Source organism: Cetorhinus maximus, chromosome 27 (genome assembly GCF_964194155.1).
Source record: "Cetorhinus maximus chromosome 27, sCetMax3.hap1.1, whole genome shotgun sequence".
NCBI classification, from domain to species: domain Eukaryota; kingdom Metazoa; phylum Chordata; class Chondrichthyes; order Lamniformes; family Cetorhinidae; genus Cetorhinus; species Cetorhinus maximus.
In genome coordinates this window covers 12,279,322-12,304,737 of record NC_135905.1, presented here as the reverse complement: position 1 = coordinate 12,304,737, position 25,416 = coordinate 12,279,322, and the positions used below count along the sequence as shown (strand labels likewise).

The 25,416-nt window shown below is 46.9% G+C and overlaps 1 protein-coding gene across 2 annotated transcripts in view; it reads left to right on the top strand.

The window, feature by feature from the left end:
• Window positions 1-25,416, top strand: part of LOC144668566 (palmitoyltransferase ZDHHC13) — a 45,441-nt gene that overhangs the window by 11,916 nt on the left and 8,109 nt on the right. For both annotated transcript variants that reach the window (XM_078530726.1, XM_078530725.1), the window contains 5 exons: window positions 1,620-1,752; window positions 5,709-5,887; window positions 9,648-9,721; window positions 15,847-16,009; window positions 21,006-21,088. In XM_078530726.1, the coding sequence (XP_078386852.1) occupies window positions 1,620-1,752; window positions 5,709-5,887; window positions 9,648-9,721; window positions 15,847-16,009; window positions 21,006-21,088 (632 nt within the window). The remainder of the gene's footprint in view (window positions 1-1,619; window positions 1,753-5,708; window positions 5,888-9,647; window positions 9,722-15,846; window positions 16,010-21,005; window positions 21,089-25,416) is intronic.

The window sequence follows — 25,416 nt, the reverse complement described above, 5'->3', positions numbered from 1 at the left end:
GGACTGGACTGGCAGCCCAGAGGTTATGAGTTTACATTCTAGCATGGCAGCTGTGAATCCAGTACATTTATTGACTATCACCAGAAAGAACTGATTGTGAAAACTGCCAGATTGTCTTAAAAACAGAGAGACTTGCATTTATATAACGCTTTTCATGACCACCAGATATCCCAAATTGCTTTGCAGTCAGTGAAGTACATTTTGAAGTGTAGACACGATTCTAAAATAGGAAACGCAGCAGCTAATTTGCGCACAGCAAGCTCCCACAAACAGCAGTGTGATAACGGCCAGGTAATCGGTTGTTGTGATGTTAACTGAGGGATAATTATTGGCCAGGACACTGGGAGGAACTGCCCTGCTCTTCTTCCAAATTGTGTCGTGGGATCTTTCACATCCACCTGGGGCCTCAGTTTAACGTCACACCCGAAAGCCGGCACCTCTGACAGGGCAGCACTCCCTCACTAGTGGAGCGTGAGCCTTGATGTTTGTACTCGAGCCCGGGAACCTGGAACATTGTGACTCAGAGATGAGAGCGCTATCTGTCATGATGAGAGCTGACTGTGTGTGTGTGTGTGGATTTGAGTATTAGGTGCAATGTGGCGCTCGGATAAGATACTATTAGGTAGGCTCTGTACTACTTGTGGGGTCGCCAGACCTGGACAGTTTGATGGTCAGCTACCACATGTTAGGGAGTTAACCAACATGGCAAATTAAATGATCTTCTTGCCATTAAATCTGTGACTTTGAGTGTTGTCCTTTCAGCCTGAGACACAACCAGCTGAGCTTAACCAGTCTGGCCTTAACATAAATCCAATCTTACACATTGTGACCTAGCAAGATACTTTGATACCGGGGCCACTCTGTGCCTTGACAGTGTAACCCGTGTAACAGGGTAGAGGAATCTGCCTTGCACTCTGTCACTGTCGGTGGTTTAATCGGGAGTGTGGAACAGGCGTTGATAGTATCTCTGGTCCTTTGTTCTATGTTCATACTGCTGGAAGTGTGAAACTTACTTTCACTTTGGGTGTGTGCTCCACCCTTCATACACTTCAGCTCATTCCGAAACTGCCACCTGTGCCCTCACTCGCACTGAGTCCCCTTCCTGTCTCCCCCCCGCCCGGTGCTCGCTGACCTACATTGGCTCCCAGTCAAGCAACGTCTCCATTTTAAAATTCTCATCGTAGCTTTCAAATCCCTCCATGGTCACGCCCCCCCCTCCCCATCTCTGTAATCTCCTCCAGCTCCACCACCCTGTGAGTTCTCTCCACGCCCTCTAATTCCGGCCTTGCATACATCCCGGGTTTTAATCGCCTCATTATTGGCTACCTCGGCCCCAAGCTCTGGAATTCTCCCCCCTCCCCCCACACACAAACATCTCCACCTCTCTGTGCTCCTTTAAGATGTGCCCATAAAACCAAGCTTTTGTGGTCTTCTGCCCTAAAATCTCAAGGCTCGGTGTCTAATTTTGATTGATGACTTTGCAGCGAAGCCTCTTGGGACATTTTACTGCTTGAAGGGCGCTATATAAATGCAGGCTGTCGTAGCTAAACTTCCCTTTCCCCCAAGTTTAGTTTGAGTCCCTTCCTGTCAGCTCATTGTCTCGCTGTGTCTGTTTCCAGAGCCGCCATCCGTTACCTGGAAGAAATGGGTCGCTTCAACTTCCGCGACGCGGACAGGTTTTTGCAGACGCCCCTGCACATCACGGCATCGCTTGGCAACGAGGACGTCACGAAATACTTGCTGAGAGACTCGGTGAGGAACCTTTCACGAAGAAGAATGCTCAAGCCCACTCTGAAACCCTGCCCCCCGCCGTCCCACTCAGACATTCTGTGCAATAGGTACAGAGAGATCAGGTTTAATCAGTATTTCCAGGCTGTCTTTGTTAAGTTATGGGATCTCACATCACAGGAGGCCATTGAGCCCATCGTGCCAGTGCTGGCCCTTTGAAAGAACTACCCAATTAGTTCCGCTCCCCTGCTCTTTCCCCGTAGCCCTGTGACCAAGAACATTCCTTTTAGTGCCGACGTATTTCAGTTTGCAGCAGCCTGTGCTTGGCAAATAGTTTTATTTCTCCTCATTAGGCAGAAGTTGATGAGACAGGGTGACATCCGGTATCACTCTGGCAACTGCCATAATCCCTCTACCCGCCTTCCAATTCATGCATACTATCACTGTTTGTAACTCTTTCGAGTACATTCACAGTTCTTGACTTTTTTTTTTGCTCAAAGTCCTGGAGTGGGACATGAACCCACAACCTTCTGACTCAAAGGTGAGGGTGCTATGAACTGAGCCACAGCTGACACCTCTATCACTGTTTGTAACTCTTTCGAGTTATCAACAGATCGCATGTAACTCTTTCGAGTACATTCACAGTTCTTGGTTTCCGAGAGTGGGACATGAACGCACAACCTTCTGATTCAAAGGCAAGGGTGCTATGAACTGAGCCACAGCTGACACCTCTATCACTGTTTGTATCTGTACTGTCAGCAATCCACTTGTAAACTGCGCACAGCAATCTGTCTAAGTACCTCGGCTTTCAAGGCCACAATTACACCAGATGAGGCCGAACCTATCACGATGGCCCTTAAATTATCCTGTTAAGTGTTGCTGACTGACCCGATTTGTTTTGGGCTGGTTCACGGCAACCTTTTGACCCTTAACCCCTGTCACCTTAAAGTTACTTACTGCTGGACCAGGTCAAAAGATGGTGTTGATCAATCCTATTTTACCAGGCCGCTCGCTGAGAGATTCTCTCCCGGCTGGGTCTACATGGGCGGGACATTCTTTTGAATGACGCACGCTAAGCTAATGGCACTTATCTTAAAATCGATATATCAGTCCCTTTAATGGGATCGAGGGGCGGGGACAAGGGGGTTGCCCTATGATGAGAGGCTGAGTAAATTGGGCTTATATCCTCTGGATTTTAGCAGAATGAGAGGCGATCTCATTGCAAAACTCTGAGAGGGTTTGATAGGGTGGTCGCTGAGAGATTATTTCAGCCAGCTGGGGGATCTAAAACACGGGGGCACAGCCTCTGGATAAGCGACCAATCATTAAGACTGAGATGAGGAGAAATTACCTCACTCAAAGGGTTGTGAATCTTTGGCATTCTCTATGCCAGAGGGTTGTGGATGCTCCATCTTTGAATACACTTAAGGCTGGGATAGACAGGTCTTTGGTGTCTCGGGGAATTAAGGGATATGGGGAGCAGGTGGGAAAATTGAGCTAAGCCCTAGGAGTGGAATTAATTGGACATCTCCTTCAAAGAGCTAGTGCAGGCACGATGGGCTAAATAGCCATGATTGTATTGAATGGCGGAGCAGGCTCAACAGGCCTTATGGTCTACTCCTGCTTCTATTTCTTGTGTTCATCATTCATAAGAGGCCTATTTCCAATATCAGGGGAACAGTAGCTTTTTTCACTTCTAAACTCACCCTTATTTCCCCCATCCTGCGAGAAGAATGAAGATTGGCTGGATAGAGCTTTTTGAAGGGTTTGACAGGGTAGATGTCTTGCAGGTAGTCTCATACACGGTGAAATTAGGGGCCATAAATATAAGATAGCTACTAAGAAATACAATAAGGATTTTGGATGAAACCTCTTTACCACCAAGAGTGGTTCAAATGTGGAACTCGCTGCCGCATGTTATAAATCACTGCTCATTCAAGGAGGAACCTGGAGCCAGCCTCTCTTTAACATTGAGATAAAAGCAAAAAAACTGCAGATGCTGGAAATCCAAAACAAAAACAAAAATACCTGGAAAAACCCAGCAGGTCTGGCAGCATCTGCGGAGAGGAACACAGTTAACGTTTCGAGTCCGTATGACTCTTCAACAGGACTAAGGAAAAATAGAAAAGAGGTGAAATATAAGCTGGTTTAAGGGGTGGGTGGGACAGGTAGAGCTGGATAGAGGGCCAGTGATAGGTGGAGATAACCAAAAGATGTCATAGACAAAAGGACAAAGAGGTGTTGAAGGTGGTGATGTTATCTAAGGAATGTCCTATTTAAGGGTAGAAAGCAGGACAAGCAAGGTACAGATAGCCCTAGTGGGGGTGGGGTGAAGGGAAGGGATCGAAATAGGTTAAAAGGTAGAGATAAAACAATGGATGGAAATACATTTAAAAATAATGGAAATAGGTGGGAAAAGAAAAATCTATATAAATTATTGGAAAAAAGGGGGATCGGAAAGGGGGTGGGGATGGAGGAGAGAGTTCATGATCTAAAATCATTGAGCTCAATATTCAGTCCGGAAGGCTGTAAAGTGCCTAGTCGGAAGATGAGGTGCTGTTCCTCCAGTTTGCGTTGACATTGGTTTATTCACATAACCAAGAGAACACAGGCATTTGACTCCCTTTTCCTTCCCCCGACACAGTTCTTATAAATACTGAAGAATAAGGCCCTACCGTTTTCCATCAGTTAGCAACAGCTGCTCTCACTTACAACTAGAGCAAGCATGTCACTGTGACAGGATCGTAACATTAAAACCACAGGGAGCAGTCAGGGCGAGAAGCATGGAGACATTTGAGGGGAAGCTATGTAAATGTGAGAGAGGAAGGAACAGAAGGTTTTTCTGATAAAGAAGGTTATTTATTCTTTCTTGGGCTGTGGGCGTCACTGGCAAGGCCAGCATTTGTCGCCCATCCCTAACTGACTTTGAACTGAGTGGCTTGTGAGACCATTTCAGAGGACTGTTAAGAGTCAGCCACACTTGCTGTGGGTCTGGAGTCATGTGTAGGCCAGACTAGGTAAGGATGGCAGATTTCCTTCCCTAAAGAGCATTCATGAACCAAATGGGTTTTTACGACAATTAATCATAGTTCCACAGTCACCATTACTGAGACTAGCTTTCAATTCCAGAACTGAGTTCAAATTCCACCATCTGCTGTGGTGGGATTTGAACCCATGTCCTCGGAGCATTCGCCTGGACCGCTAGTCCAGTGACATCACCACTACACCACCATTTCCCCGGTAAGAGTCTCTTGGAGAGTGTGAACACTGGCATAGAACAGCTGAGCCAAATGGGCTGGTTTCTGTGCTCCACAAATTATGCTGTCAGAACAAAAACGTGTCTCACCCGTGGCTTTCTTCCAGTTTTCAAAAAGCTGTCGTCTTATCTCATGATCAATTTAAAATAGCCAGGAAGAGAGAGCGAGAGAGGAGGGAAATTGTCTTTACAAGAGGGGTTGTTGAAGCACAGGGAGTCCTGGAGGTTGAGACATGTGCATCTTTTAAGAGTGAACTAATATGCGAAGGATGGCTATGAGGAGATGGTGGGAGTAACTCTGGAGCCATTAGAAATGATGGGCTGAATGAGTTTGATTGACGGAAGCTGGAAGATAAATGATGGGTTTGAACCAAACAAACAGCAGGAGGTCAGGTTATAGAAGTCAAAGGTCAGGAACTTTGCACACGTCCGCAAACAGCCTTGGGGCTGGGTCCTGCTTTGTGTGGTTCAGGTGCATGTTGGAAGCTGCACTACAGGAGTGGGAAAGATCTTACTGCCTTAGTTTGACTTAGCACCAGCCCAGGATTTTCAGTCTAATACAGATGGAGACCACCAAAACTGAAAGCTTGTGCCATTCAGAGCTGCCTCTGGCACCAACAGTTGAAGTGCCCCTCCTTACAGTTCAGGGTTTCACGTCCAGTGCCTTGAAGTACGAAGTGGCTTCTGACCGCGCCCAGTGCTAATAACCTCTATCTTCACACAGAGGTGCAGAGTCGAGGCGACTGATACCTGGGGGATGACTCCCATGCACGTGGCAGCACAGACGGGTTCAGTGGCCATTTGCTGGCTGCTGCTGATGGAGGCTGGCTTCGCCACACTGCAGCCACAGAACAAGGACGGGTTCACTCCTCTGGACCTCGCCAAGCAAGGAAAAACGCACAGGTTTGCCTTCCGTTTGTAAACGTTCCCAATCTGAGCTCACTGCGCGAGGGGCCTGCTCCCCACCTCGGGAGGGGAAGAGTGAAACTCGGGTGAAGCAGCGCTGCCCGGGCAAAAATTGGCAGTGACGGAGAAGTGACGTCTTCCCGCCCGGCTGGCAGCTGAGATTAAGTATTGGACCAACTCAGTGCCCAAATGCAGTGGCTCGATCGGTAGCACAATTGGGTCTGAGTCCCAAGATTCTGGGTTCAAGTCCCACTCCAGGTTTTGAGCACAAATCTCTATGTTGACATCTCCAGTGCAGTACCGAGAGAGTGCTGCACTGTCAGAGGTCTTTTGGATGAGATATTAAACCAAGGCCCCATCTGTCTGCTCAGGTGGATGTAAAAGATCCCATGCCACTATTTTGGAGGAGAGCAAGGAGTTCTCCCTAGTGCCCTGACCAATATTTATCCCTCAATCGACATCACCAAAACAGATTATCTAGTTGTTTAAGAGAGTTTACTGAGTGCAAATTATCTGCCACATTTCAACAGTGACTACATTTCAAAAAGTACTTTGTTGACTGTAAAGTGTTTTGAGACATCTGGTGCACGCGATGGATATTTTTGCCTGGATGAGTGCAACTCCCACAACACTCAAGTAACTCGACACCATCCAGGATAAAGCAGCCCGCTTGATTGGCACCCCTTCCACAAACATTCACTCCCTCCACCACCAACGCTCAGTAGCAGCAGTATGTACCATCTACAAGATGCACTGCAACAACCCCCCAAGGCCCCTTCGACAGCACCTTCCAAACCCACGACCTCTACCACCTAGAAGGACAAGGGCAGCAGATAGATGGGAACACCACCACCTGGAAGTTCCCCTCCAAGCCACACACCGTCCTGACTTGGAAATATATCGGCCGTTCCTTCACTGTCGTTGGATCAAAATCCTGGAACTCCCTCCCTAACAGCGCTGTGGATATACCTACACCACATGGACTGCAGTGGTTCCAGAAGGCAGCTCACCACCACCTTCTCAAGGGCAACTAGGGATGGGCTATAAATGCTGGCCTTGCTAGCGACGCCCACATCCTGTGAAAGAATTTTTTAAAAGTGTGTTATAAATGCAACACTTTTTTTTTCAAATGTACTGTTAATCCAGAAACTGGTTGGTGATAGTTTAATACAATTCTATGACTTACCTCTGTCTAGTATTTTATCAATTATAATTCATTTTGAATAAACAGCCACAATGGCAACCAGGAAGGTGTTGGTTCAATTAGTTTAGCCCTTCATCCACTAATTTCACCAACTACCACTGTTTGGGTGCAATCCATGAAATGAGAATGAGGTCCAGGCAATTTTGAACCATGTGCTACATCAGTGACCTGCTCGTAATTTGTAGGGGATGAAACAAGGTCTCTGGGAGACAGAATATTGAAGGAAACAACTTCAAAATACTCCTAATGCTGCAAAATAAGAAATAACCAATTACAAAGGGCAGAAATTACAAATCTAGGTGACATGAAGCAATGGAATTAATTATATAAGATTTGATTAAAAAAATATGAAGGAAGAATGTACTGGGATTTCTACTAGTGCCCTACATGATGCCAGGATGTCCCAAACAGCTTGTCAGCCAGTGAAGTACTTGTTAAATGTAGCCACAGTTGCAGTAATTTGTACAGAACAAAGTCCCACTAACAGCAATGAGCTAAATGACCTGATAATCTGTTTACTGATGGTGGATGCATAAATGATGTGCGGAATACTGAGCAAGCACCCAGCTTTTTTCCGTGTGGTGTTCATCGGACAGGTCAGGGAGCACCTCGGTTTAATGCTTCATCCAAAATACAGCACCTCTGACTGTGCAGCACTCCTTCAGCACTGCATCAAAGATGATATACTCCAGTGTCTGGAGTGAGGCTTGAATACAAAACCTAATACAGGCAAGATTACTGCCACTACTAACATCTATGTAGATGTAGTAATCTAGACCATCGTGAGTAACCCAGTAAAGGGACCTGGCTTTTTATCCAAACTAATTTTCTTCTCGAGTTCTCTGCCTAAAGTCAGGTCTGACCCCTACAGCACCTCGATCTCCACCATGGGTCAGGCAAGGAGACGGTACCCAGATCCACCCCAGCAGGAATGGGGATTGAACTCTGCACTGTTGGCATCAATTGATCTGCACCAGACATCCAGCCAACTACCTCCCCCCCCACCCCCACCCCCACCCAACCACCAAGTAACATTTCCAATCAATTCATTAAATCTTGAGGACGTCAAATACTGTTACAGCCTTAGCTTCAGAGTGAAGAAAAACACAATGGTTCGGTACCCGCAAAGCTGGAGCTCGTCTCCGCTCCGTTTAACTCCGGGCGGTGATGGGGGCGTATGCTGGAGGAGGTGTCGCTATATAGGCCCACGCTACATATAAACCCCCAGCTGTCAGAGGTTCCCCACGTTACGAAGGATGCTGAGCGGGTGGTCTCCTCTCCCAGTTAGTTTGCTGAACGCTCTCAGCAGAAGAAATGGTGAAAGGCTTCAGTAAGCTTTAATCTTCCTCATTTGTAGCTCGTCTGCATTCCATTTCGGCAGAATGATCCTCCTCAGCGATCCAACAGGAAAGGAAGCTTCCAGTAACCGTAACCGGAGAGTTTAGAGCCGTGGAGGAGAAATGGGCAACAACTGATTCCTGGATTTCTACCAGAACAGCACTAGTGAAATAGATTAACTCCCTGGAATAGGAAACCGTTCTCAAACTGAGCCTTGGGTCATTTGACTGTTTACCCAACAGCTCCTGATAAACTTGCATTGTCTGGGGTGGATCTGGGTACTGTCTCCTTGCCTGACCCATGGTGGAGATCGAGGTGCTGTGGGGGTCAGACCTGACTTTAGACAGAGAACTCGAGAAGAAAATTAGTTTGAATAAAAAGCCAGGTCTCTTTACTGGGTTACTCACGACGGTCTAGATTACCACATCTACATAGATGTTAGTAGTGGCAGTAATCCTGCCTGTATTAGGTTTTGTATTCAATGCTCTTTCATTCCATTGGCTCTCTGCTTTTAATTACTGTTACGTGTTTCTAATCCCTTTGCTAGAATATTTCATGGCCACCTGGGATCTCCCGGCTATCTTTTCCCTTTAAATTATCGGATCAAAGGGTCTTGTCTCCTCTGTAAGACATTGTCCCAATCCAACCCAAAGATGCTGTTTCATTCCAGAAATGGGGTGATGTGTAGGGTAAAAAAAAAAAACCCAATTTTATAAGGTGCCCAAAATCGTCACGGGAACCAGTTAATCCTAAATAAGTGACTTTGGAAATGAGAAAGAACCAAAAAATATCGACTCATTAAAAAGGAGAGAAGTTGGGAGGCTGGTGGGGGCAAACTCAGCCGAGGTATTCGAAACGGGATTAGAGTGATATTTGGAACAGGAAGAATGTGCAGGACTATGGGGAGAAGGCAGGAGAATGGCGCCGAGTCGCTTATTCAGAGAGCGGGTGCAGACATGATGGGCCGAATGGCCTCATTCTGCACTGTAACAATTCTGTGAAAATTCTGTCTCAAACTTAAAGGGGAACCAATCTGCAAGGAACTTTAATCCCACAAACAACCAAACTAGTGATTTTTAAAAATATCCCACTTTCACACTGTCTTCAATTTTTATATCAAAGTCCACCTCTAGATCAGCATAGACAGCAACACAACTCCTTGTAAAGTGGAAAATTCGTTCGTTCATCTCAATAATCAACATGTCTTTCTTACAGACACCAGGAAGTAACAAAGCTTCTGAACAAATACAGTAAGGAACAGCAGAGGGGGAAGCCCAAGCAACCAACTGGTAATTATTTTAATTAAAGTCAGTTTCATTCTTTACAAACGGATATTGCAATTTTTTTTATTACAGGATGTGGGCGTCGCTGGCTGGGCCAGCGTTTATTGCCCATCCCTAATTGCCCTTGAGGAGGTGGTGTTGAGCCGTCTTCTTGAGCCGCTGCAGTCCATGTGGTGTAGGTACACCCACAGTGCTGTTAGGGAGGGAGTGCCAGGATTTAGACCCAGCGACAGTGAAGGAACAGCCGATATATTTCCAAGTCAGGATGGTGAGTGGCTTGGAGGGGAACTTCCAGGTGGCGGTGTTCCCATGTGTCTGCTGCCCTTGTCCTTCTAGATGGTAGCGGTTGTGGGTTTGGAAGGTGCTGTCTAAGGTGCCTTGGTGAGTTGCTGCAGTGCATCTTGTAGATGCTACACGCTGCTGCCACTGTGCATTGGTGGTGGAGGGAGTGAATGGCTGGAATTTTCCAGCCCCGCTAGCCAGTGGGATCTTCCGGTCCTGCCGATGTGAAGGAAGATTTCAATGGCTCGCCGTCCCTGCTGTGGGGAGTGGGGGGGAATTCTGGCCTATGTTTGTGGAAGGGGTGCCAACCAAGCGGGCTGCTTTGTCCTGGATGGTGTCGAAGCTCTTGAGTGTTGTTGGAGCTGCACTCATCCAGGCAAGTGGAGAGTATTCCATCACACTCCTGACTTGTGCCTTGTAGATGATGGACAGGCTTTGGGGAGTCAGGAGGTGAGTTACTCGCTGCAGGATTCCAAGCCTCTGACCTACTCTTGTAGCCACAGTATTATTTTATATTATTATTATTATATTATATGGCTAGTCTAGTTCAGTTTCTGGTCAATCGTAACCCCCAGGAATTTGATTATGATTATTCATACATGTCACCAGCTTTCTGAGCTATGCAGACCAGTAGTTAATATGTCATTTGATAATAATCCTTGTGTTTATTTTGCATCTGCTCTGTCAAGTAGCCTCCAATTACACAATTGAGGACTTTGAATCCCATTAAGTGTTGCTATATAGTAAATCCAGTAGCTATGTCTGTCAGCCATGTTACTCTGACCAGCGCATTTCCTGGACTGAGTGAGGGAGCAATGTCACCCAAGAGGCAAGGAGGATTCTTGGATTAATGTCCGTTAACATCTACCTAGACCACCAGCTCAGTGAAATGTGCTGACCAACTGTGCGGCTCTCCCTCAGTATTCCTCCGTTGGAGTATCTGGCTAAACTCTCACCTTCATTGTATGTAACGTGGGTTGGGATTTGTCCAGCAAGACATGAGCAGGTGAGAATTGCGAATCCTTTCGGGCTGGGGGAGCCTGTCCATGCCTGGGCTCATGTACTATAAAAGCATCTTCAGTGAACCGCCTTGTAGGAGACCCTTTCTGAAATCCAGGTAAAGAGTTAAACCACTCCATTTTAACCGAACGCCAGCCTCTTGCTGATTAATTGGCAACCCAATGATTGACTTGGCGGTTTCTGTTCCACTCCACTGTAAATGTCACCATTCCAATTTTACATTTGAAAAACAGATTCTAATAACCACAACTATCTCCCAGTTACACAGGGCAAGTAGCTGAAAGGTGCCAGGACAATCTGGGTGACGTTCTACACTATTAGTCTATTAACCCAATAATCTAAGTAACGGTATAGCTGTATTTACACTGGAGCTCAGTTGAAAACTGCTCGCTAAAGGTGTAACCTCTTTACCTAGAAAGCAGGTCAAGACCTTTGAGAAATGGTTGACATGAGAAAGTAGAGTTGAGGGTAGAAGCCATGATCTTATTGAATGGTGGGGCAGGTTCGAGAGGTCGTATGGTTTACTCCTGCTTCTATTCCTTATGATCCAATTGAGTTTTTTACTTCATCAGAATTATTCCTGACATATCAGGACCACCATTTTGGAATTGGGGCTTCAGATATCTGGGCTACGTGAAGTTAAGGTCGCACTTTTTAAGTTAAAAAGACATGTTTCCCCTGATGGCAAGGTTAGTGAGGGGCAGTGCCCTGTGGTGAAGTGAGCTCTGTAGAGCAGGAACATCCTGAGAACAATCCTTGGGTTTGGATGGGCTACATCTTGCCTCGGTACTCCTGAGCTAATGGAAGGAAAGGGAGAAAGTGCTGTCATTCCATCCACGAGCCCCTGGTTGTCACGTGTCACAATTCACTCAAGGAGTCGGAGTTGCTATGACGACATGAATTTTTATGACATGTTGTAGTCCAGAGCTCTGGATGGTGATGGCAAAGGCTCTAGTGTTCCTTCCATCACATAGCTGACCAGGAATCTCTCCCGCTCTTACCGCCTGCCATTGACGTGGGTTGGAAGGATTTGCAGGTTGACGCACAACCTGCTTGGCTGCGTTATGAACACGCCTTCCTTGGCCATCGAGTCAGTGGGTCTCGAACCCGGAATTTCTGGCTCAGAGGACAGGGGTGCTACCCACTGGGCAAAACCTTATTTTTTTAATTTATTCGTTCATGAGACGTGGGCGTCGCTGGCAAGGCCAGCATCTGTTGCCCCATCCCTAATTGCCCTTGAGTGGCTTGCTAGGCTATTTCAGAGCGCAGTGAAGAGTCAATCACATTGCTGTGGGTCTGGAGTCACATGTAGGCCAGACCGGGTGAGGATGGCAGATTTCCTTCCCTAAAGGACATTTCCTAGGTCCTCCCTGAAGGTCGTCCTCTGTTAACTCCGACTGGAAAGTAACAGTTGAGTGAGGAGAGCATCCTGTTTGTCTGTCAGACCAGCTTTTGGCTAATAATTTAATTCTGGAGGTTTACATGTGAATAGCTACTTAAATAGCACCCACAGAATCTTAACCCCTGCAACAAATCAGCCTCCAGGAAGGGGGAATACAGGTGGTTACTAAGTTGGAAAGTATAAAGCATTCAACAAATGACTTAGTTAAGAAAACTCTGTTTGGGTTTCATTCCGTCCTTTCATTGTAGCAAGAATATACCTGCCTCGTTTCCAGAACAATTGACAATTTGATGTCAAGGTCTTGGAGAGAGTACAGAGGAGATTTTCAAAAATGGTACCAGAGATGAGGGACTTCACTTCTGTGGAGCAACTGGTGAACCTGGGATGGGTAAAGTTAAGGTGAGATTTAATAGAGATGTTCAAGGTGATGAAGGGTTTTGATTTGAGTGGAAAGGGAGAGACTGTTTCCATTGGCAGGAGGGCCTATAAACAGAGGACGTGGATATAAGGCACATGGCAAAAGAACCAGATGTGCGGATTTTTTTTATACAGCAAGTTGCTATAGTCTAGACGTACTGCCTGAAAGGGTGGTGGAAACAGGTTCATAGAATGGTTACCGCAGAGAAGGAGGCCATTCGGCCCATCATGTCTATGCTGGCTCTCCAAAGGAGCAAGTCACCTACTGCCACTCCCTGGGCTTCTCGCCGTAACCCTGCACATTCTTCCCTTTCAGATAATAACCCAATTCCCTCTTGAATGGCATGATTGAACCTGCCCCCACCACACTCTCAGACAGTGCATTCCAGATCCTAACCACACACTGTCTGAGAAAGTTTCTCCTCATGTCGCCATTGCTTCTTTTGCCAATTACCTTAAATTTGTGCCGTCTGGTTTTTGATCCTTCAACCGACGGGAACAGTTTTTCCCTATCTACACCATCCAGGCCCTTCATGATTTTGAATACCTCTGTTACAGGCAAGAGAGAGAGACAGAGACAGACAACCTGCTCTGATTTCCTCCTACCACCTGTCCATAAGCAGAAGGTGTTTTAAATTAGTTTTTCAAAGAATTGGCGGTGACATTGTTTTCCCAATCGCTCAGTTTTTGTGATCCAATTTACTAATAACCCACAGAGAACTCAGGTTAGGATTAACTCAGAAGGTTTGTTTATTTCACATTCAAACAAACTTAGGGAAGGAGCATTCACAACATCCGACTCCACACATGCACGCAGACGCAGACCCGTGCGCGCAGACACAGACCCGCGCGCGCAGACGCAGACCCGCGCGCGCAGACGCAGACCCATGCGCATGCAGACGCACGCGCGCGCGCACACGCACACAGGCGCGCGCGCACACGCACACAGGTGTGCGCAAACAGGCACACACACACACACACACACACACACACAGTCTGCACGTGCACACAGGTGTGCGCAGACAGGCAGGCACACACACACACACACACACACACACAGACACGGTCAGTAAAGGGGGAAGGGAATTGAGAAAAGAAGTTTTACAGTACAAGAATCACTGAAATGAATATTAGTTCACATGATTTCCAGAGTCCAGGGTCAGTGTCCAATGTGGATTTCTTTCACATAGGCATTTGAGTTCAGCTGGCTGTAGTGTTAGTATTTCAGTTGGTGCTGACTGTAAGGAGAAGTAGACGCAGCAACTGGGTCAGTTCAGTAGGTGATGGTATGTAGTCTTCCAACAGAGACAGGCTTTAAGGTACAGGCTGTTGTTCTGCCTGGAGGCAGCTGCTTCTTGGTGGATATTAAACAGCAAACTCCCTATTTTTCAGTTCTCAAAGGGATTTCAAAATGGTCACTGGAGTCATGTGACTTTCCTTATCCCCATTGACTTCAAAAAAAGGGATGTTTATCCAATGTCCAGAATTGACTTTGATTTCAGGGCCATAATATCCCAGTCATTAGTTGTTGAAAGAGATATCATCTATGTTGAGGGTCTGGTGTTTGGGAAGCCATTGTCTCGGTAGACCCAGTGACTCCACTAGCAAGGTAAGCTGATCAGATGCAAATGACATCCCTGTGGTTCCCTTTTAAAGTGGGTCTAGACAGCCCCGGGTGTGATAGGATTCTGTTAGCAGCTCTCTAGGCATAATGAGGTTGGATATGCAAGCCTCCAGGTCTTTAGTGATTACAAGAGCTCTGTACAATGAGGTGTGAGATTGCAGAAGCTGAGAGAAGAATTATTTGTTAATCATTTGGTAGTACAGAACTTGAGTATTGCTGAAAGGAGACACTTTGTCAAAGCTTTTTGTCTCGCACTCATCAGTATCCTTCCGATTGTCCTGGTGAGTGCAAGATGAAAAACTTTGACACAATGTCTTTTTTTCAGCAGTGCTCAAATTCTTTTCTTGAAACTCCTGGTGTTGGTTCTCAGGCAACCCTTTGGTCAGGTGACCCGAAGTAGCCATCTTTTTGGTTCATCAAAAAGTCAATTTTTAAAAATAGCAGTAAGGGGAAAAATGCTTTGAACATACGGTGTTGGAGTTCTTATGTCAACACTTCTATCACATCTCCTCTCAACCTTCTGTTCTTCCAGGAGAACAGTCCTAACTTCGCCAATCCATCTACATAACTGAAGTTCCTCATCCCTGGAACCATTCTCGTGAATCTTTTCTGCATTCTCTGTACGCCTTCACATCCTTCATAAGTGTGGTGTCCGGAGCTGGGTGCAAAACTCCAGTTGAGGCTGAACCACGGCTCTACACCAGTTTCACATAAGCTCCTTGCTTTTGTATTCAGTAGTAAACCGATTGAGGCAAGCACTTGGAAGGGAGGATTTTGTACAACTATTGGGGGGGAGAGAGCAGGAGACGCATATCATTTGGATCGTTCTTTCAAAGGAGCCTTTATTTTATTCATTCATGGGATGTGGACATAACTGGCAGGACCAGCATTTGTTGCCCATCCTTAATTGCCCTTAAGAAGAAGGTGGCGAGGCACCTTCTGAACAACTGAGTGGTTTGCTAGGCCATTTCAGAGGGCAGTTAAGAACCAACCACATTGCTGTGGGTCTGGAGCTACGTGTAGGCCAGACCAGGTAAGGCCAGCAGATATTCTCTCCATTAGTGATCCGGGTGGATTTTTAAGACAACCTGCTAGTTGCGTGTTCACCATTAGAGGGACCAGCTTTTCATCCTAGACACATTTAAGAATTAAATTTAAATTCCCCCAGTTGCCATGGTGGGATTTGAACTCCTGTCTCTGAATTATTAGTCCAGGCTTCTGGATTAGTTACTAGACCAGGAACACGATCACTATGTTACTGATTAATTGACAACCCCGGCGATTGACTTGGCAGTTTCCATCCTGCCCAGTGGGCCCCGACCGTGCTGTAAGTCTCTACAAAACAATCAGCGCTCTGGAGCCTCATCTAAATCTTTTGACTTTTAGGACTATATTACGGCTGCCTGCTCCTCCCAGGGGTCCTGAGCTCCATCGTGTTCCTCATCGCCAGCTACCTCGGGGAATATGGGGGAGCTTTCAGCGTCGTTGCTTTTGCAGTCCTCGCCAGGATGGTTTTTTTCCAGTATCACCGCATTTCTCATCTGGCCAGGTAGGAATGACTCCATTCTGGACTCCTTTTCAGATCTGCAGGCCCTGAGCCGAATGTTTTCCATCCCCATAATCGCAATGTCGCATTGAGAGCCAGGCAGCACAGGTTTCCCTCGAGACGGGTGGAAGGGGGGGGAGAGAATTGTTCCTGCACCCCGGCACCTTTTTGCACAGTGGAGAATGTGCGCTAAAGCAACACGCGAAAGGCTAAAGGATAAACGGGATTATCAGGTCATTTGAAAGAAGCAAATTCAGTGATACAACACAGTGAGGAAGATTATAAGGAAGAGCATCTCTTTTCATGTCTTGCGGGAAAAATAAATGCTGTAGAGAAATGGTCACAATCAGTGGAGGAGATTATCAAACCAATGCTAAAAATGCCAGAATCTCATACAATAAAAACTGAATTTGATTTAATCGTCACCCCCCCCAGATTGACATCTTAGATTTCAAACTATTCCAGCCACTGCTCAAAGTGACTTTTCAGATGTACAATATAGAGCAGGGAACACAGATTGATAATACCAGAGGAACCTGCTTCCTATTCTCCCCTTCCCCCCGAGCGCAGCAGTGAAGAAATCAAACACACGTCAAAAGCGCAGTCAAATGAAGTTGGGTTGAGCATGTGGAAGTAAATGTGTTTTTCAGTCCATTGTGGGGTTTTACTTGGAGCTGGTGTACTTACTTGGTCACCGCCTTTGTCCCTTCCGACACGGCGCTTGGCCAGTTCCCTGGGCAGCAGCAGGCACACGGCGGTCTGGATCTCCCAGGTCTGGCGCTTGTTGTCATGGGGCCAGGTGGGAAGCCTTGCCAGCGATAACGCTCGAAAATATCTCGGAGGAGATGCTGGTGTCGGGGTGAACCTGCTTCATCTCTTTGTAGATGTCGATGGAGTAACTCTCCTTCCTCGACCTTCGCCGCTGCTTGCCGCCCTTTGCTGACAGTTTCTTTAAGGCTTTCCTGGCTCCCTTCCCGGGACCTGGTTTCATCTCATCAACCATCTTCAACTTCAGTATAACGAAGCCTGATTTAGGGGCTGTTAACTGGCCAAGGTACATTCAGTCGCTGCAGCCAATGTGATGTCGGGTGCGATACAGCTGGTTCCAACCTCCCCAAGCATGGGGTGGAAGGAAAGCTGAGCCAGGGTTCACAACTGGGATTAAATGTATTCTTGGAGGTTTCATCACATGACCTGCCCCCATGCTCCAGCCAACACATCCATCCCTGTGACGCACTGCCTTCCTACGTCAATTGGAAAGCAAAAAGACTCATTACCCAATTGGATGAAGCCAAACAGCTTTCCCCGACCCCACCCCAGTTTTCAATATTTTTATATCTGGTAAAGAGAAATCTTCACAAAGAAATTTTTCTTTGAAACTATTTTTTTTTAATGTCCCAATGGATCTTTCTCCAGAGTTGCACACGGCAGTGTCCTGGAGATTGACCTTCAATTCCTGGAGACTCCAGGCCAATCCTGGAGGGTTGGCAACCCTAAGGATATGGGCTAGACCATTTAGGGAATGAGATGAGGAGAAATGTCTTCACCCAGAGAGTGGTGAGCCTGTGGAATTCGCTACCACAGAAAGTAGTTGAGGCCAAAACATTGTATGTTTTCAAGAAGGAGTTAGATATAGCTCCTGGGGCGAAAGGGATCAAAGGATATGGGGAGAAAGCGGGAGCAGGCTATTGAGTTGGATGATCAGCCATGATCATAATAAATGGCGGAGCAGACTCGAAGGGCCAAATGGCCTACTCCTGCTCCTAGTTTCTATGTTTCTAAGGTTTACCCGCTTCTGTACCTAGCCTACCGAACCATTCTCCGCAAGTAAGTCGATTATACTGATTGTCAGTAAACTGTTGACCATGGAGACCAGATTGCCAACTCTTGTTTGGAGATATTCCTGGAAGTTTTATGTAAGATCTGCTGTTTGCACCAGCCTGCCCCCACCCTTTCCGCCATTGGTCACCCGACATGTCTATCTTCATGGCTCCCTGCTTTCCTGCACCAATCAGAAAGCAAGTAGGTTCCTCATTAGCTGATTGGATGATTCTTGACTGTCAAACAGCCTTCCCCACCCCCAAATGTCTACATTCTTTTAAACCAGTAAACTAAAGTGTTCAAAGAATGGGTTTTAAAACACTTTTTTAGTTCCCCCATAATTTTTCTCCCAAAACCTGAAAATTAGTCTTTAATTCCTGGACACTTCAGGGGCCAATCCTGGAGAATTAGTAATTCTTAACGAGGACCAATGTAAACCAAGCTAAAACTTTGTTCTTGCTCGTTGTCCGCACATGTACTTTTCAGAAGTGGCCACCAGATGGTGATCAGGAGCAAGGACTCCTGCTAACTTCAAGATAGATAAAAAGCAAAGTGCTGCGGATGCTGGAAATCTGAAATAAAGACAGAAAATGCTGGAAAAACTCAGCAGGTCTGACAGCATCTGTGGAGAGAGAAACCGAGTCAACGTTTCGAGTCCGAATGACCCTTCTTCAGACTGAAGTTAACTCTGTTTCTCTCTCCCTACAGATGCTTTCAGACCCGCTGAGATTTTTCCAGCATTTTCTGTTCTTACTCCTGCTAACCTCTTTCCCCGTTCCCAGCCCAGTGTTTTGTAGCTCTTTTCCCCACAATCACCGAGTGTGATCTGGAAATTCCTCACGGGGTAAATTTAGGACGTTTCTGAGTACTCTGCGCTACCCGGCACATTCAACAGCCTGGAGTTGTGGGTCCTGGGCACACATTCTGCAATTCGCAACCAGAACCTGAAAACCTGTTCGGTTCCATGAGACACGCAGATTTTTAATTTGGTTAAAATATTTTATGTTTTCTTTTTAGGTGCTCTCTGTCATTCCCATTGTGCTGCATTTCCTCTGTTTTACCATAGGTGGCGGTGCTGAGCTCAATGTCACAAGCCGCAAAACATTTTAAGGCCGTTCTATTTCTCACCTCTTCCTCCGTGGCCAGTTTTATCTCTCTTCCCCCCCCGCCCCGCCACAGACCCATTAATTCCTCACCGGGGCATGATTATATGGGTCACGGTGCCTTCTGGCACTTGGCCCCGTGACCATTTTCATTGTGAATGTGGGCAGGATATTCAACTGCAGTTGCTTCACAGTTGAGCCTGATCCTGCCATTGACCATGCACACAAACGCTCATGGTGTGCACCAACAGTTGCACACACTGCTTCTCACCCACCACTAACCACACACACTCACTTCTAGCGCTCTCTGGCCAGCAAATAGAAACAGGAATCAGGCACAATTTTTCCTCTCCCTATTGAAGCAACCCAACTACCACCCTGGCTATGATCAGCTCATTCAGCAGTGATTAGATTTAGAGTCAGCAACTTGATCATTTGACCCAGTAACAGGTACTGTTAATAGTATATCAGCTGTGTTTGATTATATGCAGGTGGAGGGCATTAATTGGCATTTTACTTGAGCACATTTAAAGAAATACTTACTGAAACTGCCTGTGGTTGAGTTGGGAGGTACACACTTATAATGATTCGCTCGAAATAAAACATAAGACTGAGTAAAGATTGGCCCCAGTATCAGCCTTCACCTGGTTTCTGGAATCTAACAGTTCAAGTGAAGGCTGATACTGGGGCCAATCTTTACTCAGTCTTATGTTTTATTTCGAGCGAAACGTTACAAGTGTGTACCTCCTAACTCAACCACAGAGAGTTTCTTGAAGGTGTTTTGCCTTCAGGGAAAAAAAATGTCAGGCAATTTTTTATTCATTGCATATTGCATTAAAGGCATCATCATGTCACTTGTTCATCACTGTTACACACACTGAAAATGGCATACTATTCTTGTGGGCTCTCTGTTTATCTGTCTGCCTGCCTGCCTGCCTGCCTGCCTGTCTGTCTGCCTGTCTGTCTGCCTGTCTGTCTGCCTGTCTGTCTGCCTGTCTGTCTGCCTGCCTGTCTGCCTGCCTGTCTGCCTGTCTGTCTGCCTGTCTGTCTGCCTGCCTGCCTGCCTGTCTGTCTGCCTGTCTGCCTGCCTGTCTGTCTGTCTGTCTGCCTGCCTGTCTGTCTGCCTGCCTGTCTGTCTGCCTGCCTGTCTGCCTGCCTGTCTGCCTGTCTGTCTGCCTGTCTGTCTGCCTGTCTGTCTGCCTGTCTGTCTGCCTGTCTGTCTGCCTGTCTGTCCGCCTGCCTGTCTGCCTGCCTGTCTGCCTGTCTGTCTGCCTGTCTGTCTGCCTGCCTGCCTGTCTGCCTGCCTGTCTGTCTGTCTGTCTGCCTGTCTGCCTGCCTGTCTGCCTGCCTGTCTGTCTGTCTGTCTGCCTGCCTGTCTGTCTGCCTGCCTGTCTGTCTGCCTGCCTGTCTGCCTGCCTGTCTGCCTGCCTGTCTGTCTGCCTGTCTGTCTGCCTGTCTGTCTGCCTGTCTGTCTGCCTGTCTGTCTGCCTGTCTGCCTGCCTGCCTGCCTGCCTGCCTGCCTGCCTGCCTGTCTGCCTGCCTGCCTGCCTGCCTGCCTGCCTGCCTGCCTGCCTGCCTGCCTGTCTGCCTGCCTGTCTGCCTGCCTGTCTGCCTGCCTGTCTGTCTGTCTGCCTGCCTGTCTGTCTGCCTGTCTGTCTGCCTGCCTGTCTCTCTGTCTCTCTGCCTGTCTCTCTGTCTGTCTCTCTGTCTGTCTGTCTCTCTCTTTCTGTCTCTGTCTCTCTCTCTCTGTCTGTCTCTGTCTCTCTCTCTCTCTGTCTGTCTCTGTCTCTCTCTCTCTGTCTGTCTCTGTCTCTGTCTCTTTCTGTCTCTGTCTGCCTCTCTCTCTCCCCAAGTAAGGCAGATTTCAAGGTTGCTGCCTAGAGACAGTGGTCCATCAAAGTTAGTGTGCAAGGTAGTCAGGTTTCAGACCTTATATCCTGGCCTGAGGGTTGGTGTCTCACTTTTAATTAAAAACACACATACTAAGATATTGCAGTTGAGCCTCGGGGCACGAGAGAAATGAGATCAGGTGTAGAGCTTAACACTAACACTGTCTTTATTTCCCCCTGTCACAGGTTACCAAACCCAATGTATGTCGGCACCTTTGCTGCTGGGATCTTTCACTCGTTATACTGCTTCTACTACAAGATCCTGCCTGATATCCTTTACACGCACCATTGTATTTATCAGAGTTTTAAAGTGATGGGTCAGTAACCTTCATGCTGCCAGTGTGTGGATTATTCAGCCTGGTCCTAGTGCACCCAGTGTATTAGTTTCACTGTGTGAAAGTGAAAAGCAATCATTTTGCTTTGGGAACAGGTTTAGTTTCCACAGTGGTGTTACTCAACGCTAACTGAGGTTAGAAACTTCACACCCTAAATCCCATCAAAAATATTCAGGGCTCAAGTAGCCTGTATACATTTGGAAAATGGTGTAATTGAAATAGCAAAATAAATGGGCTCTCCGTCTCTCTTCCCCCATCAGTCCTTCTCTAGCTCCTCTCTCTCTCTCTCTCTCTCTCTCCCTCCCTCTCCCTCTCTCTCTCTCTCTCCCTCCCTCCCCCCCCCCTCTCTCTCTCTCTCTCTCTCTCTTTCTCTCTCCCTCCCTCTCTCCCTCTCCCTCTCCCTCTCTCTCTCTCTTTCTTTCCTCCCTCTCTGCCTCTGTTTATCTATCTAATGACAGCCGCCATGCCTCACTTACCCTGCCACCCCAGGCTCTGTATTCTCCTCAGCAGGCTGGTACCCTGCAGTGCCAAAGAACTGATCATTCATGTAGCAGGACCATTGTGAAACAAATACAGGAGCAGCAGAGCCCTGGCACTTGGAGCTGGTCTGGTTTTCATGTATTGCCCGATCTCCGTGTTCCAGGTGAAAGGTTCCGTTAGATATGGCTCAGCGATCGCACATTCCAACCTCTGCATCAGATGTTTGCGCTTTCAAATGCCAACTCCTGGAACCTGAACACACAAATCTAGACGGCCACTTTTGGGAGTGCTGCACTGTTGGAGGTGCGACATTAAACCAGTGCCCTGTCTGCCCTCTCCGACGGGTAAAGAAGATTCCATCGCACTATTTTAAAGAAGGGGGGAGTTTTCCCTGATGAAATATTTATACATTGAAACATAGAGAATAGGAGCACGAGGTCATGGAGCCTGTTCCGCCATTCAATATGATCATGGCTGATCCTCTATCTCAACACCATACTCCCGCTCTCTCCCCGTACCCCTCGATGCCTTTAGAATCCAGGAATCTATCTATTTCCTTCTTAAATATATTCAGTGACTTGGCCTCCACAGCCTCTGTGGTAGAGAATTCCACAGGTTCACCACCCTCTGAGTGAAGAAGTTTCTCCTCATCTCAGTCCTAAATGGCCTACCCCGTATCCTGAGACTGTGACCCCTTATTCTAGACCCCCCCAGCCAGAGGAAACATCATCCCTGCATCCAGTCTGTCCATCCCTGTCAGAATTTTAGGTTCCAATTAGATCCCCTCTCATTCTTTAAAACTCCAGTGAATACAGCCCTAGTCGACCCAATCTTCCTTCATACGACAATCCTGCCATCCCAGGAGTCAGTCTGGTGAACCTTCACTGCACTCCCTCTATGGTAAGGAGACCAAAACTGCACACAATACTCTAGGTGTAGTCTCACCAAGGCCCTGTACAGCTGCAGTAAGACATCCTTGCCCCTGTACTCAAGTCCTCTCACAATGAAGGCCAACAGACCATTTGCCTTCTTAACTGCTTGCTGCACCTGCATGCTTGCTTTCAGTGATTGGTGTACGAGGACACCCAGGTCCCTTTGTACATCAATATTTCCCAATCTATCACCAATTAAACAATACTCCGCTATTCTGTTTTTCCTACAGAAGTGGATAACTTCACACTTATTCACGTTATACTGCATCTGCCATGAATCTGCCCTCTCACTCAACGTGTCTAAATCGCCTTGAAGCCTCTTAACACCTTCCTCACCACTCACATTCCCACCAAGTGTCGTGTCAATATTGCATTGCTGTTTGTAGGAGCTTGCTGTGTGCAAATTGACTCCTCTGCCTCCTACATGATAACACTGACTTCACTTTAAAAAATACTTAACTCAGTTTAAACAGCTTTGGAACATCAAAATAGTTTTATTCTTTCAAGGGATGAGTGTTGCTGCCAAGGCCAGTGTTTTTAAAATCTTTTTTCACGGGATGTGGGCATTGCTGGCTAGGCCAGCATTTATTGCTCATCCTTAATTGCCCTTGAGAAGGTGTTGGTGAGCTGCCTTCTTGAACCGCTGCAGTCCATGTGGTGTAGGTGCACCCACAGTGCTGTTAGGGAGGGAGTTCCAGGATTTAGACCCAGCGACAGTGAAGGAACAGCCGATATATTTCCAAGTCAGGATAGTGTGTGGCTTGGAGGGGAACTTGCAGGTGGTGGTGTTCCCATCTATCTGCTGCCCCTGTCCTTCTCGATGGTAGCGGTCATGGGTTTGGAAGGAGCCGTGGTGAGTTTCTGCAGTGCATTTTGTGGATGGTACGCACTGCTGTCACTGTGTGTCGGTGGTGGGGGTCGTGAATGTTTAAGGTGGTGGATGGGGTGCCAATCAAATTTTGTGACTCTCAAACAAAAGTAAAACGAATGGGGGTGTCCCATTGGTCTGATTGTAAACCAGGAGACCTGACCCTGAATCTTGACGGTAAATGCAGCTGGGGGGGGTAAAATATCCAAGAAAGGGAAGCTTTTTAATCTGTTCACCACATCACACAAGAGCTCCTTAAAGTGGATGAATTGTGGATAAGCATAGACATGGTCTATGAACTGAAATGGCTCACAAGCATGATAGTACCTGCATGAATTGATAGAATAAACTTGAGGGGGGGAAACAGGCCAAAGGAATGAAACAAAATAAACTTTTAAAGGAAGATGCAACATTTAGTTATCCATTTGACCTGCTTCCACATGTTGCTAACCTGTCCAATGAACATTTCGCAGTAGTCCGGGTTTTGTTGCTATGTCACAAGGTTTCTGATTGCTTCAGACAGTCAGTTTTATTTTAAGGAGCCTGAGTAACACCATTCTAATATTAGATTAATGTTGGGGAATGTGAATCAAGAGGTTGATGGGTGATATAAAATCTCTAATTGCATGGATACATCGCAGTGTTTATTTACTCTCCAAGCAACCAAGGGACTCTATGAACTAATGTATGTTCAAAAAGACCACAAGCCTTCATCTCCCTTCTTTCATCAGCACCATCTTCTGCTGAAACCCTCAAATTGCTTTTGTTACCTGTGGTTTCGAGTGCACCAGTCCCCTTCAAGATCAGCTGATCCCAAACCTCTGCTGACTGTACCCTATCACGTACCAAGCTTCACTCCCCCCACCACCCATGTCCGCATTGACCAACATTGGCTCCTGGTCCCAATGCCTCCAATTTAAAATTCTTAGCTGTGTCTTTCTGTCCATGGAATCTTTGAATGATACAGAGCAGAAGGAGGCCATTTGACCCATTGTGCCCCTGCTGGCTCTTTGATGGAGTTATCCAATTAATCCCTCTTCCCTGCTCTCTTCCGCTGGACCCTGTCATTTTTTTTTTTAGCTCTTCGAGTATTTATCCAGTTTCCTTTTAAAGGTTACTATTACATCCTCCGCCCTTTCAGGCAGCGCATTCCAGATCGTAACAACCTTGGGGAAAACAAAGCTTTCTCATGTTGCCTCGATTTCCTTTGCCAGTCGCCTTAAATCGGCGTGCTCTGGTTACAAACCTTCTGCAATTGGAAACAGTTACTGTAGTCGCCCCTTATTTACTCTCTCAAAGCCCTGCACGATTGTGAATGTTTTTGTTAAATCTCCCCTTGGCCTACTCTGTTCCTCTGACCTGGGCCTCTCCTGTGTTCCCCCACTACCTTCAGAGCTGGATGAAGCTTCAGCTACTTAGGGCCCACACTCTACGGCCACGTTATTATGGTCCTGCCGAACTGAGTGGAGATTTAAATGGCTTGCCACACCCACAACATGGCAGGGCCGTCCAATCCTGGCCAGTCATTCCCTCCCAAACTCCTTCCGAACACCAAGCTGTCCCTTTCCGATCGAACGTTTGGGCCATTCCTCCTAACCCTGCTTCACCCGATTTGGTTCAGCTCTTCACAGTCCGTGACACACTTCTTGAAGTATAGTCACCGCTGCCAAGCGGGGAACTTGGGCACAGCAAGCTCCCACAAAAGGCAATGAAGTAACGACCAGATAACCTGGCTTTAGACGCTAACACAAAAGCAAAAATGCTGCGAATGCTGGAGACCAGAAATAAAAACAGGAAATGCTGGAAAGACTCAGCAGGTCCGGCAGCGTCTGTGGAGCGAGAAACAGAGTTAGCGTTTCGAGCCCAATATGACTCTTCATCAGGACTCTGACAACCTGAAATGTTAACTCTGTTTCACTCTCCACAGATGCTGCCAGACCTGCTGAGTCTTCCCAGCATTTTGTGTTTTTTTAAAAAAATCT